At 31.6% G+C, this 14,997-nt stretch overlaps 4 protein-coding genes across 9 annotated transcripts; 2 read left to right on the top strand and 2 right to left on the bottom strand.

The window, feature by feature from the left end:
- Positions 1–497: 497 nt before the first annotated feature.
- LOC113798802 (lysosome membrane protein 2-like) lies at positions 498–2,458 on the top strand. Its single transcript, XM_027349387.2, has 6 exons — positions 498–785; positions 839–1,150; positions 1,214–1,366; positions 1,421–1,506; positions 1,559–2,089; positions 2,155–2,458. The coding sequence occupies exons 1-6, from the start codon at positions 672–674 to the stop codon at positions 2,369–2,371; spliced, it is 1,413 nt and encodes a 470-aa protein (XP_027205188.2). The 5' UTR covers positions 498–671; the 3' UTR covers positions 2,372–2,458.
- A 113-nt stretch (positions 2,459–2,571) lies between these two features.
- Positions 2,572–6,164, top strand: Gclc (glutamate--cysteine ligase). 2 transcript variants are annotated; one of them, XM_075822482.1, is made up of 6 exons: positions 2,572–2,689; positions 2,756–3,644; positions 3,700–4,291; positions 4,352–5,067; positions 5,121–5,321; positions 5,372–6,164. In XM_075822482.1, exons 2-6 carry the CDS (start codon positions 3,495–3,497, stop codon positions 5,960–5,962), a joined length of 2,250 nt encoding a protein of 749 aa, XP_075678597.1. In that variant the 5' UTR covers positions 2,572–2,689; positions 2,756–3,494; the 3' UTR covers positions 5,963–6,164. The 2 variants fall into 2 exon arrangements, with proteins under 2 accessions (XP_075678597.1, XP_027205222.1); XM_027349421.2 differs by lacking the exon at positions 2,572–2,689 and having other exon boundaries at positions 2,711–3,644.
- On the bottom strand, positions 6,100–10,864 carry LOC113798829 (uncharacterized). Of its 5 annotated transcripts, XM_075822486.1 has the most exons (8): positions 9,090–9,125; positions 8,459–8,630; positions 8,196–8,404; positions 7,815–8,136; positions 7,550–7,749; positions 7,420–7,476; positions 7,172–7,357; positions 6,100–7,113 (listed from the first exon to the last, which is right to left on the bottom strand). In XM_075822486.1, exons 1-8 carry the CDS (start codon positions 9,108–9,110, stop codon positions 6,514–6,516), a joined length of 1,767 nt encoding a protein of 588 aa, XP_075678601.1. In that variant the 5' UTR covers positions 9,111–9,125; the 3' UTR covers positions 6,100–6,513. The 5 variants fall into 5 exon arrangements, with proteins under 5 accessions (XP_075678601.1, XP_075678600.1, XP_075678599.1 ...); XM_075822485.1 differs by lacking the exon at positions 9,090–9,125 and adding an exon at positions 10,718–10,864 and having other exon boundaries at positions 8,196–8,630; XM_075822484.1 differs by lacking the exon at positions 9,090–9,125 and adding an exon at positions 9,973–9,999 and having other exon boundaries at positions 8,196–8,630.
- A 212-nt stretch (positions 10,865–11,076) lies between these two features.
- LOC113798828 (uncharacterized) lies at positions 11,077–14,004 on the bottom strand. The gene is made up of 3 exons (XM_027349417.2): positions 13,041–14,004; positions 11,918–12,977; positions 11,077–11,859 (listed from the first exon to the last, which is right to left on the bottom strand). Exons 1-3 carry the CDS (start codon positions 13,678–13,680, stop codon positions 11,124–11,126), a joined length of 2,436 nt encoding a protein of 811 aa, XP_027205218.2. The 5' UTR covers positions 13,681–14,004; the 3' UTR covers positions 11,077–11,123.
- Between the last annotated feature and the right edge of the window lie 993 nt (positions 14,005–14,997).

The raw sequence follows: 14,997 nt of genomic DNA, 5'->3' as shown, positions 1-14,997 counted from the left end.
AACAAAAAAAATTTTTTAATGATGTTAATCAATTTTATTGGTACTTTTAGAAGAACGACTATTTAGTAATTGTCCTTCATCATTCATTACGATTGCATTTCCAAGACAATAATTTGGAAGGGGGAAAAGTTTTAAAGATTATCTTTATTATGATTGATGATCTTTTTTCTTTTTGTTGGATAAAGACAAAAGGAATACTCTCAAAGTAATTAGCAGAAAGGAATTCAATTTTTTAAAAATAAAGAAATATGAAGATTATCCTTAGATTGGTTTTTTTCTCTGGCTCATAGAATGTTAAGATAATCTTTTTGCTATCTGATCTTGATTGAAATATTGGGTATTATGCTATCAAATATGGTATCAAATGATTGATTGTAAATCCCATTAATCAATTAATTAATTGAATCGTGTGTTGTTCAACAATTTTATAATTACTATATAGGATTTGATTTGCACATATCTAAATCGATTGATTCACTATAAAAACTGTTCAATTTGATTGACAATTTTGGCATCAGATGAAAACCAAAAATTTTGTGTTCAAATTACTTTCAAATTTTATTGTAGTGAGCAAAAATATCCACTGATTTTTACAATCAACATCTGTTGTTTTCATTTTGATCGTTCCAGAAATATCGTCAGTGAAAAAACAATTGAATTTCAAAAGAAAAATGAATCCCAAAATTTTGATTGCAATCGGTGTGATTGGCGCCGCATTCATCATTATCGGCATGTCGGTATTATTCGGTGCATTACCGAAAATTGTTCAGGATAAAGTTAATGAGGTTTGTTTGCTGCTTTGATAAAATATTGAAAATTAATAATCATTTGGAAATAGCAAATGGTACTTGATGAAAATAATACCGATATATATGATATGTTTAAGTCATTACCGGTACCATTGCAATTTCGTATTTGGGCATTTGAAGCTGATGTCTCAACTTTTGATGGACAACATATCAATACAATAACATACAAAAAACGTGGCCCATATGTTTATAATGAACAAAGAAATAAATCATTTATCGAATTCAGTTCGGATGGTAATAATGTTTCATATACCTTGGACAAATACTATACATTTAATAAAGATGAATCCTGTCCTGGTTGTAGCAAAGATGATAAGATTAACTTTTTCAATCCACTCTTCGTTAGTAAATTATAGTGAATATCTTTTCTTTATTCTAATTAATCCATTTACATATCTGCCTAGGCTATGGAACAAACAAGATTAGATGGCTTAATAGAAGCGAACAAAAAGGATCCGGAAACATTGCGTATATATGAAAGTCTTATATATAATTTCGATACTATTGATGATCTACTTATAACGGGTAATTCTTATCTGGGCCAAAGTATTCTTGCCGTAAGTTATTTAAATTTGAAAATTTCAATCCATTTTAGTCTTATCAAAAAATAGTCAAAAGATTTTAACACATTTATTGTGGATACGGGGAAATCCGATATAAAACAATTAGAACAAGTATTATCATATGCTGATAATAGGTAAGTGACAATAATTGATTACAATCACTATTCATATATGTTCAATATTTAGCGAAATAACTGGTGTCTGGCCAAATAATGATGATGGCAGTACTTCACGTTGTAATAAATTAATTGGTACCGATGCAACACAATATGCACCTGGTTTGACTGGTGATGAAACAATATGGGCATTCGAAACACTGTTATGTTATTCCTTATATGCCAAACATGGTATATTACCGGATCGTGATGTGAAAGATATACCAACATACCGTTATACAATAATGAAAGAGAATTTTTTGGAAACACTTGAAAATAGTTGTTTCTGTCTGGAAGATGATATAAAACAATGTACATCTGGCATGTTGAATCTGAAAAAATGTGGCGCTGCAATTGGTTTTGAATTTCTTGCCAGTCCGGCATATTTCTTCGAAGCACCTGAACATCTTAAATGGACTGGTTTGGATAAAATAGTAAATATCGATGATATTACCGAAGAAAATTGTGGAACATTTTTCGACATTGAACCCCAAACCGGTATCGTATTGAATGCTGAAAAGAAATTAATGCTCAATATCAAAGTGCGACCTAATGCTGTACCGTAAGTATTGAATTGTATTCATTCATTTAGTCATAACTAATGTTTATTCTTTCACAAAACAATAGTGCACTAAAAGATTTGGCTACAGATAAATATTTCAATTATCAAGTGTCACCATTTCTTTATATTGAAGAAGCTGGTGGAATTGATGATGAAAATGCAAAAAAATTAAAGGATAAATTATATCCGAAAAAAGTAGCTACAGCCGCATTAATCATAATGATTGTTGTTGGTGTTTTATTGATCTGTGTTTCTGTATTTTTATATTTCCGCCAATTATAATCTAATCCCATTTTAACTAATTATTTATTCTTTCCTATCAAATTATAATAATAAATTATAAACTAATTTCATTTCTTTCATTCAAAATCCACAATTTCATAATATCGATTGTATCGATCTTGTTTATTATGATCTTGTTTCTTTGGAAATTTTTCCAAAAAAAACTACCACGACGACATGCGTTTTATTCTATCTCTCAATGAGGTATGAAACAAATGAAAATGTTTGGATTCCGAATATATGTTGTTATCATGCATTGCGCCGGCGTTGGATGACAAAATAAAAATCTTTGACTCGTCGTCTATGTGTTTATATATGGTAAATCTATATATATGATTTTGTTTCTTGGAATTTTTTATTATTATCATTTTTATTTATTGTCAGTGGGTCTGGGTGTGTGTGTGTGGGCGTACACGCACTACCATTGAATGATTGTCAATATTAAAATTCAAATCTTATGGATCATCATCTTCATCGAAAAGGATCAATGTGTGAATGTAATCATAATAATAACTGATTTTTGATAAACAAACACATTGAATTGAATTTGATTCATCAATCATTGATCGATCATCATCATCATCATCATCATCAATAACATTGATTGAATCTGATTTTTTGTTAATTTTCACAAAAGAAGATGATTGTATTGAATTTCATTCGACTTGTGTGTGAGATTTGTTTCATGTGATAATTTTTCGTTTCAATTTGATTTTGATTTTGATTGAAATGACAATCTTATCAACATTCATTTATCATTGGATCGATTGAATTGAAAAAGTGACTGATTGATACTGAATATTTAAAGCTAGACAAGAAAACCTGTTTTTTCCGTTTAGTATGTTTAGTTTGACTGCCTTATCGATTTGATTATGCTAATCGTTTTTTTGAGTCAATTTTATCTGTTTGATTTATGATTGTATAGTGTGTATGATATAAATTTGTTAGAGTAAGAAAGATTCAATCAATTGTAATATCATCATCTTGTTTTTCCTTCAAGAATTCTTCTTAATGATATTGATAGAATCATTGCTGCTGGTTGTGGTAGTGGTGTATTTGAATTTTGGAATCATTTGAAAAACTTGTTTTGATTGAATTTTTATAAAATAAAATCGATAAAATAATGGGACTATTGTCCGTTGGCGAACCATTATCATGGCCGGAAACAAAATCCTATGCGGAATATATTCGCGAGCATGGTATCAAACAATTTATTAATCTTTATAATTTGTGTAAAACAAAAACTAGTGAAGTGTTGAAATTCGGCGATGAGGTAAGTGAAGGATTGTTTGCAATGCTAAATTGGAATGCTTAAATTTGTTGTTTAGATTGAATATATGATACTCAAATTTGATGATCAATCCAAAAAAGTACGTGTATCAAATCGTGCCATCGAATTGTTGAAAATTCTTCAAGAGCCCGAAGAAAATGGCCAAGATTGCGTTAGTTTATGGAGACCAGAATTTGGTGCCTATATGGTTGAAGGTACCCCCGGACAGCCATATAGTATGAATCCAACACCATTAGAACAATATCTAATGACGGCTAATCATGATCAACAACAAGATTCATATTCAGCATCCAATAATGATAATATCAATATGATGAATGAGCACAACTATAATGCTGAGGATGATGATAAAAATGTTGAAGATGATGCATCGATGATGGATAATAATAATAAGTTGACATCATCATCATCATCATCATCTTCATCAAGTACACCATTTTCTTTTGTCAATGTAATTGAAGCAAATATGCGTCTAAGACGTAAACAAGTTATTGATCTATTGAATGAAAATGAAACAATACTATCGATAAGTCCATTTCCTTCATTAGGTACATTCGATTTTTGTGAGCCAAGTTCATTTGTACACCCGACATATGGTTATAGTCGTAGTTTATTTTTTCCCGATGAAGGTATTGTTAATGTTGATTAATCAGGGCAAATGTTAATGTTTTTGTTTGTTTTTTTCAAAGCTATCTACACTGGTCATCCCAGATTTCGTACATTAGCCAATAATATACGCGAACGTCGTGGACGTAATGTTGATATTTATCTGCCTATTTTTAGGGACCAAAATACTTCTAGTCCATTTCGAGAAAATTTTGTTGATTCATTAAATATCGACCCCACTAGTATTGATGATGAAGAAAAGGAAAAATATGAAGAAATTGCCCGTGAACGTGAACGTATTTTTCGTAAAGACGATCATATCTATATGGATGCTATGGGTTTCGGTATGGGATGCTGTTGTTTACAGGTTACATTTCAAGCGTCAAATATTGATGAAGCATGCTGCCTTTATGATCAATTAGCACCATTATGTCCAATTATGATGGCATTATCAGCTGCATCACCGATATTTCGTGGCTTTTTATCCGATATTGATTGTCGATGGTCGGTGATTGCTCAATCAGTCGACGATCGTACTGAAGCTGAAATAACGGGAAAATCATGTCGTCGCATACCTAAATCCCGATTCGATTCGATTGATCTTTATATTAGTCGGCAAAATGTTGATTATAATGATATAGATGTTGTTTATGATGAACGTTATTATCAACAAATGATTGATAATCAAATACCATCATCAATAGCCAAACATATCGCTCATCTCTTTATCCGTGATCCATTGGTTATATTTAAAGAAAAATTAGACATCGATGATACTAAAGAAAGTGATCATTTCGAGGTTCGATCTTCAACATTAACAATTTTGACTTGTTCTCACTTTTTCCATTTCAGAACATTCAATCAACAAATTGGCAGACAATGCGTTTCAAACCGCCGCCATTAAGTCAGCCGGAAATAGGTTGGCGTGTTGAATTTCGTCCAATGGAATTACAATTGACGGATAGAGAAAATGCTGCATTAGTTATATTTGTGGTATTGCTCACTCGATTGATATTATCATTCAATTTGAATCTGTTGATACCAATGTCCAAAGTAAGTGTCATTTTATTGTTTATAATACGCTACATACATTGTATATTCAGGTTGAAGAGAATATGAAAGTGGCTCAAGAACGTGACGCATTAAAACATAAACGATTCTGGTTTCGACGTAATATTTCGTTTCCACAGAATATTCGTGAACATTTGCGCGTACGACGTTGTCGGGCTTCGAAACAGTTATCACATTGTTTTGCCTCTTGTTCGGATCGATCAGCAAAAAATATTGAAACCTGTTGTGTTCAATTGACTATTGATGAAATCATTAATGGCACCGATATCGATGTTAACGATGATGGCATACATGATGGTGGTTTCCCTGGTCTTATACCATTATTGAATTTCTATCTGGATAGTGTTGAGATCGATGCTGAAACACGTTGCACGTTAAATCTTTATCTACGTCTTATATCCCGTCGTGCAAAAGGGGAATTACCGACAGCTGCACAGCTAATCAGACGTTTTGTCATTGGACATGAGGATTATCAAAATGATTCGCGGGTGTCATCGAAAATTGTCTATGACTTATTAAAACAATTGGATCAATTGCAAACTGATCAGATTACTCTCGAACAATTGATTACCAATATTAATCAACATTTCAATAGCAAAACTCAAACCAAAACCCCAGATTGATTATCCAAATCTATTTTAATTAATTTATTCATAAACAGAGTTTTTATTGCTTGTTTTTTCTAGTTGTTGTCTAAGTTGAATTTGGGCCTTAGGTGAAATCTATCAAAACAGAACGAAAATCAATTGAATCATGATCATGATGGTGATTGATGAAATTTAATAGATTTTAATAAATTAATTTTGTTTTTTTCATTACTTAAAATGATTTATAATCAAATTTGATTCAAATTCATCAGTTTCTTTATTCAGTTGGTAATCTGTTTTTTAAAATAGCAAAGTTTTACATATCAAATTATCAAAAAAAAGCAAAAAATGATCAATTATTAAATGATCAATGTTATTGTTTTGATTGTTTTTGAAATGGATCTATATAAAAAATCACAGTCACATTATTGTAGACAGTCAGAAGTAATATGCAGACTACCATTATCATCATAAAAAAATGAGAGTGATGGTGTCTGATAAATCATGATAAATGTTGATGATGATGAGGACGATGAAGATGGTAATAAGGATGAAAAGAGAAAAACCATTCAAATAGATCGAAATGGTCAGCAAGCAGCCATCAATTCATGTATACTTGTGAATGAGATCTCATAATTAAGATAACGTTTTAGAATATCCGGTAGTAATAGATTTTCGATACGCTCAATAACCTGTGTACCGGCTAATGATGCTACAGGTGATGGCTTGATTGATTGTCGTCGTAATAAAATAGTCAATAATTTTAATCGTTCAGGATCACCATTACCACCGGTTATGAATGCATCTTCAATTTCGTCGATTGTCATACGATTTAATCGTTCCAATTCGATATCACTCAAATCATCTATTTCATTGATGGTGCGATTCACATACAATGGACATTGAATGGAACGGGCTTTTAGCATCATATTAGATTGTGCTTGGATAGATATTTCATACAATATTTTCCGTATATATTGCCGACATAGATGTAATAGTGGTTGTGGTTTTGTCGCTGTCTGCAGAATACGTTCACGAAGACGTTCATTTAATAATGAACAACGTTTTATGCCGGCAACATTGAATGCATCGGCAGCTTCAAGTACCAAATTAATAACTTCTTTATCACGTTCAAGATCCAAACGATTAATCACTTTCAATATACCGATTCGATCATGCACTTGAGCCTTTCCCAGCAAACAAACAATAATTTGATCAATATTATTAAATGCAATTTATACTTACTTTAATGACAATTTTAGCACCATATTTCAATAGTTTTCGAACGATAAATGCCTGTGGCGGTTCATTGGCATTAAAATATTCCCCAATCGGTGGTTTTAACAGCGGACCACGTGCATCATTAGTGATGGCATTTGGATCGGCACCAGCTTCCAATAAAAGATCAATCAATTCGGCTTTGTTTGGAGCCTGACAAAAACACGAAACATATTAAACATTTCAATTTTGGTTGGAAAAGTAAGTATATTCACTTTTTCCGAAAGTACAATGTGTAATGGTCGTCCAATAATTGGTGAACCAACATTAACCTTTGTTTGTTGAATTTAATGGAAAATTTAATTAGAATTTTGCTTGTTTTTGATGCAAATATCCAACACTTACATCAGCACCGGCATCGATCAGTAATTTAACCATTTCAACATTACCACTAAGTAATGCAAAATCTAATGGGGTTGGTTTTTGTGCTGTAGCCGTTGGAAATATATAACGAGCATTTGCTCCATGATGTAATAATAATCTCACAATATCAATGTTATTACTTAATACCGCATAATGTAATACACTTCGATAATCATGCCGTTCTATTCACAAAACACAACAAAACTAATCAGTTACATTGACAACATTATTCTATTATTTTAAATACCCGATGTTATGGCATTCACATCAGCACCATGATAGATGAGAATTTTAGCCGCAGCATAACCTTGTGGATGACGACATGCTTTCATCAATGGTGTTAAACCGGAACGATCTCTTGAATCTGGTATGGCACCATATTTAAGTAGCATTTCCAAACACATCACATTCAATGGAGAAATTAGATTAATTTCTGATCCAAGAAAATATCTTGCATTTGGATCGGCTCCATTTTTGAGCAAAATTTCTGCACATTCTAAATGACCATTCTTAATCGCCAATCGTAATGGTTCATCAGCAATGGTCGCACGCGGTGGATTGCCCAAAGCCTAGAATTAGTTTGGATATGAATTGTATGTAAAATAAATAAATAAATTTCTAAACAAACTTTATCATCTGGACGAAGTTCAGTGAATTTAATACGTGCACCATGTTCAATCAATAGATTCATCAATTCATTATAACCACGTTCAGCCGATAAATGTAAGGCAGTATAGCCAACATCATCCATTGCATCAACATCACAACCTCTAACCAATAAGAGATTCACAGCTTTTTCGTATCGTTGATAGGTGGCATAATGGAGTGGACGCAAACCTTTTTTGAACAAATAAATGAATAAATGCATAATGCGTAATAATAATAACATACCTTGTGTAACTGGTTCGTTTACTTTAGCTCCACATGCCAATAGAATTCTTATCTCATCTAATGGTGCCTGTCGTATAATTGAGTCAGCCAATTCACGTTGTAATCGTTGTAATGAAGGCATTAATGGTATGTTAATGTTATCACCATTATTATTATCCATTCTGGATGGCATCTTTTAATCAATCAAACAAACTAATCAAATCAATCAAACAAAAACACAATTCAGAAATATTGATTCCAAATTCAAATCGAAATGAAACAGAAAAAATTAAAACAATTCCTAAATGGTTTGTATTGCCAAGAATTGTTTGACTTTAAACTAATGGTAAACAACGAAAAACAAAACAAAAAATTCAAGTTTGATTTGAATTTTGTTTGAAATTCATTCTCACACTATATATACACACACACATCTCATCATATATGTTATTCGAATGAATATTTTTTTGTGAAAAAAATGATGCGCATGAATCCATCCGATTCTTTACATTGTAAACAAACAAACAAAAAACAACTGAATTTGAAACATATAAGTCAGTCATTGAAAAAAGACGGAGAATAAGAAAAAAAATCAAAACATTAAACATGCTGGGGGTGGATGGGTGGTTGGTTAGTTTAAACAAAAAATTACATGTCTTTGATTCTTTTCCATCTCCAATCCATATACCACTAGCATTCACAAAAAAGATGTTTATTCAAATAGGAAGCAAGTTTTTCAATAACAAAAAAGAAAACGAAGAATGTTGAACAAAAAAAACTGTAGAAACATATTGAATATTTGGCACTTGATTCTATTAGTATCATCATCATTATCATTATGACTGAAGGGTATGACTGAAGATTTGGCACTGACATTCAAAGCTGAAAGGCAACAAAAGATCTACTCAAATGAACTTTGTTTGGTTGCTTGATTTGTTCAACTATATGATTCTAATATTAGCATCAGGAATTATATACATTCAATAGGAAGCTTAGAAACATAACGCAATATTCTGGCAATATGATGTGACCAAAAAAAAGAATCATAATTATCATATGACATTATGGCGTAATAATATGTTTGTTTTGTCATGTTTTAATTTTCAACAGAATTATAATATTGCGAAATTAGAATTCGGTTGATGCGCATAAGAAAATCCATTTGAAAATGTCAATTTTTTGTCTAAATTACCAGAAAAAATTGATGATGAACACACCACACACTTACGATTGAATGTGGTATTTTCAAAAAAAATTGTCTGAAACAAATTTTGTTTTCGGGAAAAGAAAACAAAATTTTCGTTTTTTTATTGAATAAAATTTGCAAGAATTTTTTCAATGACAATCAACAATTGTTGTTGCGGTTGCATCGAGAATTCCAAATTCAATTTTGTTTACATTGTTTTTGGAATGGAGAAAAAAATTACTTACTTGTTTTGTTTTTGCCAGGAAAAAAATTGAAATGTTAAACAAATTCTTTTATGATGTTCTTTAATGATGTAATAGCAACAAATGGTCGATCAATTTATACTAACCAAGGCACACATCACATTGAATTTGTTGTCAATTAATTTTTTTTTAAGTTTCTCAAATGGATAAAATGTAAAAAATTGAAAGATTTTTATAGGAGTAAAAAAGTAAAAACAATGAGAATAAATTCCAATTGTTAATGTGGTTAATGTATGTGTATGTGCGTTTAATTTCAAAGAATCGCTCACATGGAATAAATCTAAATGCGTGCTTTTTGTTGTTGTTCAACTTGTCGTACAATACGCATCATCGTTATCATCGTTAGACATTGAGAATCTTTCACGCATCATGTGATCATCACCAGGATGATTCATGATTCAAGTTTTCTCTGATAAAAGAAAAAAATATAAATTCTTAGGAAAGCATTCAGATCACAAGTTCATCATCATCGTTATTGTCAAACAAAGTACAGTAAACCTTTTAGAAAGACCAATTTGTATAAATTAGTTTGTGTCATTGTATCTAAATGATGGTGTAGCATTTTTAATTAGTCATCAATATCAATATCAATTTTTTTCTGATCATCAAAATTCAATTTTCGCTTGACCATTTTGCAATGAATTGAATAGACTTATTTGGTTAGTAACCAGTATAGACAGTTTCATCATTGAATCATGATGAAAATGAAAATGAGCTATAATGAGCTAGCACGCAGAAACATTATCATCATCATCAAGTGTCAATGGCCCAAAATGCCAACAGCAGAATATATAGTGTGTGTGGGTGGGTGTGTGGTTGTAAAGCCATTACGATCATTGAGGGAGAGAATAACAAGAGAATGGGTTCATCGATCAAAGTACATCGATCGCATAAATGATTGTTGAGTGAATGATGATTGAAAACTTTGAAACTTTCGAACAAGATGATGATGACAACTTTGTGGTTGTTTCCTTGAACATGAGACAAATAAATCAAAGTACGACGTATCAAATTGAACAAGATGTCATTCGAATGTTTTCAAGATTTTTTTCAACAAGCCTATCGTCATCTAGTGTGAAGAAATGCGACGAACGAAAGAGAATTTTAGTCTTGGCAACTTTGTAACATTTTCAACTCGACTCTCGTCTTATTTTGGTTGAAAGCAAAACAGAAAAAAATTGCCAACGAAATGAACAATAATGAAATTTATTAAAAAAATAGTGTTTTGTTATTGTTTTCAAAAATATGTACTTCTAATTTCAGCTGACAATTGATTTGGATGATGACCAAACGATAACGAATTAGTTGGATGCTGTGGCCAGTTATTGATTTTGGATTGTTTAGTCGGTGTTATGATTGGTGGTGATGCTTTGTCATCACTGTCATTAGTTTGAATAGAGTCTTGGCGAGAATATGATCGTGTTAATTTGATACGATTATTACGTTGATTATTGGTTGACTTTGGTTGATCCAAACAATCGATTGATGGTTGCTGTTGTTGTTTGTTCATATAATGTAGATCCAATGATTTAGCCGGCATTGGATTAGTAATGTTATCAAGTTGTTGTTGTTGTTTCATTTGATGCTTCATTTTTTGTCTTTGAATATCTTGTTTAAAATAACGCAATTTTTCAATCAATTTTTCGCTATCCGAATCGGAATAATTATTGGGTGATGGTGATTTTTGTGACTCATCATTGGGTATTGATAATTTGTCCTGTGTTTTGGTTGTTGATTTATTTGAATTAGTATTATTATTAGTATGTTGTGTTAGTGTTTGTGTTGCATGTTTTTTAGTGTCGATGATTCTTATGAATTGTGGCCGATATGTAGCGCGATTTTCTTTGCCATCAATCATGATATTTGCCATGACCGGTTGTTTAATGGATTTATTAATATTTTCATTAATTTTCGTACATTTTTTCAATTCAGGAATTTTCGTTGCCACCTTCTTTGGCTGCAGTGCGCTCGACCTATTGGCGAATTGGATAAATTGAAAAATGATTAACAAAATGAAATGAAACAATTTACCAATTAGTTGGAGTCTTGCTCGCATCCATCAGTTGTGGTTGTTGTTTGATTTCCGAACGATCTTTTTTATCCGTCAGAATTTCTTTGGTTTTATTTTCCCAGAAATCTTGATAGCAACGAAATTTTTTGGTATTATTTAGATTATTTAGTTCCTTTTCTCTCAGTTTTTGTTCAACAGGTGATGCTGAACTGTGTCTTAAATGACTTAGATAATCTACATTCAATGATAATGCTTGGTCATTGCAATTGGAATTTCGCTCGGCCTGTTCGGCCCAACCAATCGATTTGGATTTGACCATTGTTTTTTTATTTTTAATTTTATTCAATTCCTCTTTTGACATTAGCGGTTTTTCTCGTACATCCACCGGGAAAAATATCTGCTTAAATGCATCCTGTGATTTTGCCACTTTGGATGGTGCCAATAAGTGATCTTCCGGTTCATCCTGGCCATTATCCCCGACATTATCATCATCGATTTGTTGGAGACTCAATTTATCCGGATCCATTTCCAAACTTAGATTATCATTATTCTGACTTGTGGTTGTTTGACTACTTCCACCACCATCATCATCGAAACTGGCCATGCTTAAGTTTTCATCGAAAAATAATTGCTGTTCGGATTTAAATTTTCTTATTTCTTTTGGACTGTTTTCTGCCGTCGTTATCGATGTTGTTGGCGATGTTGGTTCGGATTGTTCATCGCCACCATTATTGGTATTTTTAGTTTTTTTCGAACCGAATCTTAATGGGGATAATGAATGATTGCGTCTCACTTTTGTGCGATTTGAATATCGATTCAAACTTAAATTGGATGATCGTTGCTGTTGTGATTGTTTACCAATTTGTAATTGATTTTGTGAACGATGATGGTTATTATTGCCCAAAAAATCAATAGTGCTGAGCGATGAAAATGATTTTGACATTGATCCTTTTTGCATTTTATTACCAGGCGTTTCAAATAAAACCTTTTCAATACGTTTTCGTCGTTCTTCGGGTGTTTCGAAACGGCGTTTCGGTGATGATGGTTGTTTGGATTCGGTTACCTTTGCAAGTGGATCAACTAAATTAAGCGAAAAAGAAAAGATTATATTTTTTCACAAAAGCAATTTATTAATTACTTTACCTTTGTCTTTCTCTTTGGCTGTTTGGCATTGATAATCATTGTTATTTTCTTTTTTCTGGTTATTTTTATTAGTGGTTGAAAGCAAATCAATACATTCATTCAATGTGGATGGATCAATAGCAACATTATTGCGAACTTTATTCAACATCGATTCAATTTGGACAGTCGTCGGTGATTCAGGTATTTTTGTTAAAATAATGTTCGATGATGATGAGGATGTTGGTATGCGTGGTGTTGTGAATAATTTTAATGTTGGTGTTTGTTTAATTGGTGGCGATGACGTTTTGTTGTTGGGAAAATCATTATCCTCATTGATTGGATTGTTATTTGAATCTAAACGTATGGGCTTACTGAATGCCGAATCAGTGGATTTAATCAATTTGCATTTATTATGCTTTCGGCCCGAATCTTTATCATGCACGTTATTATGGTTATCATTGTTGAGAAGAATGTTTGATGTATTTTTGGAAAAATTTTGAATATCATCAATAATTTGATTACGTTGACGAATCAATTGGGCCATACGTTCATCAATTTCTTCCAATTCCCGTTCATGTCGTTTAATCATTTGATCACGTTCATCGCGCAGAATATTTTCATTTTGTTGATTGATCAATAATTTTTGTAGATAATTTTCCATGTTTATTAATTTTTCTCATTCCTTATAACATGAGAATGAAGCAAAAACAAATCTTGTTTTTCTCGAAAATTTCTCGATGACGACTAATGAAGAAAGGAAAAATGAAATCTTTTATGTCAAACACGTACTGGAAGAAACAAGCAAACAATTAAGACGTATGAATCATCGTGGTTATCGTAACATTTAACATAATTCTTTTATCAAAGTTCCAAAGTTGTTCTCTATCGATAAAGCAGAAACAAATACGCATCAATTTTTTTTCTTTAGTTGTTCGTCTGGCCTGTCTAAATGATGATGATTCTATCTATAAAATATAAGCAGTAACAAAGAATATTCACGAAGAAATCGTTAATATTAACCGTAATAACAAGAATCAAGGCTTTATTGGAATAATCTTGTAAAAGAAAGGCACGCAAATCTAACTAACTCAATGATAACCATTGCCAATGAAAGAATCAAGAATTGAGAGCACGTTCTATGAGAATGAGCATCATCCTTTTCAAAGAATACTTATACATTCAGCATTGCATGATAATCATTAAGTGGAAAGCCAAAAACGAACAAGATTTATATGTTGGAATACATATACTTTGCCAATATGGGTCTCATTTATATATATGTAATATGTTTAAATTCCAATAGAGTTCATGATTAAAGCCTTTTATGCAAACGAAAACCGCAAATCATTTCGAAATTTTCTGCTAAGCAAATGTAAAAAATTTGTCAATCACAAAACATGCTATTCATAATTCTTTAGTTGGCAAAAAAAAACTTTTGTCGAAATGTTTAGGCAATGAAGCAGAGAAAGAATGAATGAAAAACCAAATTTGTCTCGCCTTCATCATAACCATAACAATGATTAAAGTTTTTTTAGCCAAAGTATAAATGATTACCACTTGTAAATTAAATGTAACCAAATTTCAATATGAGAAAAATCAAAAACATCCCAAACAAAGAATGATTTTTCCTCATTAAATTACTTTTATTTTGATTTGTTTTTCTTGAATTTCCCAAAATCAAAACAAATGTTTGTGTGTGTGCTTGGGTGTTCTAATTATTCTACAAGATGAATAAGAGCCAAAAAAACCAAATGATAATCGATAGAAATTGGATTCATTTTGGGTTTTGATTTTCAAATCGATAATTATAAACCTACACTGGCTGACGTCAATCGAGTAGAGAAGTTAAAGATTATGATTCATCATCCAATCATACACTATTTTTAAGCATTCAGCATATCAAAACATAAAAAGGGCACACTAAGATTTGAATGTTTAAATTTATCCTTCTAATTCGTCGTCGTTTTTTCCTATTCAT

This window comes from Dermatophagoides pteronyssinus, unplaced genomic scaffold, assembly GCF_027571235.1.
Source record: "Dermatophagoides pteronyssinus isolate colony J.1.1.1.1 unplaced genomic scaffold, Derpt_VIB-CSIC_2022.12 sq0017, whole genome shotgun sequence".
Classification (NCBI taxonomy): Eukaryota; Metazoa; Arthropoda; class Arachnida; order Sarcoptiformes; family Pyroglyphidae; genus Dermatophagoides; species Dermatophagoides pteronyssinus.
The sequence above is the reverse complement of the archived record's forward strand: the minus strand, read 5'-3'. Positions and strand labels throughout refer to the sequence as shown.

What these genes read in the sequence shown, in the direction of transcription:
- Gclc (XM_075822482.1), top strand. Translation starts at nt 3,495, where the DNA reads ATGGGACTATTGTCCGTTGGCGAACCATTATCATGGCCGGAAACAAAA. An exon ending in TTTATTTTTTCCCGATGAAG is followed by an intron (nt 4,292 to 4,351) that starts GTATTGTTAATG and finishes TTTTTTTCAAAG; the next exon opens with CTATCTACACTGGTCATCCC. An exon ending in TGTTGATACCAATGTCCAAA is followed by an intron (nt 5,322 to 5,371) that starts GTAAGTGTCATT and finishes TTGTATATTCAG; the next exon opens with GTTGAAGAGAATATGAAAGT.
- LOC113798828 (XM_027349417.2), bottom strand. Translation starts at nt 13,680, where the DNA reads ATGGAAAATTATCTACAAAAATTATTGATCAATCAACAAAATGAAAAT. An exon ending in AGCCAAAGAGAAAGACAAAG is followed by an intron (nt 12,978 to 13,040) that starts GTAAAGTAATTA and finishes CGCTTAATTTAG; the next exon opens with TTGATCCACTTGCAAAGGTA. An exon ending in AGCAAGACTCCAACTAATTG is followed by an intron (nt 11,860 to 11,917) that starts GTAAATTGTTTC and finishes ATTCGCCAATAG; the next exon opens with GTCGAGCGCACTGCAGCCAA.
- LOC113798802 (XM_027349387.2), top strand. Translation starts at nt 672, where the DNA reads ATGAATCCCAAAATTTTGATTGCAATCGGTGTGATTGGCGCCGCATTC. An exon ending in ACTTTTTCAATCCACTCTTC is followed by an intron (nt 1,151 to 1,213) that starts GTTAGTAAATTA and finishes ATATCTGCCTAG; the next exon opens with GCTATGGAACAAACAAGATT. An exon ending in TGGGCCAAAGTATTCTTGCC is followed by an intron (nt 1,367 to 1,420) that starts GTAAGTTATTTA and finishes ATCAAAAAATAG; the next exon opens with TCAAAAGATTTTAACACATT.
- LOC113798829 (XM_075822483.1), bottom strand. Translation starts at nt 9,110, where the DNA reads ATGGAAAAGAATCAAAGACAT. An exon ending in AACTTCGTCCAGATGATAAA is followed by an intron (nt 8,137 to 8,195) that starts GTTTGTTTAGAA and finishes AACTAATTCTAG; the next exon opens with GCTTTGGGCAATCCACCGCG. An exon ending in ACATTGTACTTTCGGAAAAA is followed by an intron (nt 7,358 to 7,419) that starts GTGAATATACTT and finishes TGTTTTTGTCAG; the next exon opens with GCTCCAAACAAAGCCGAATT.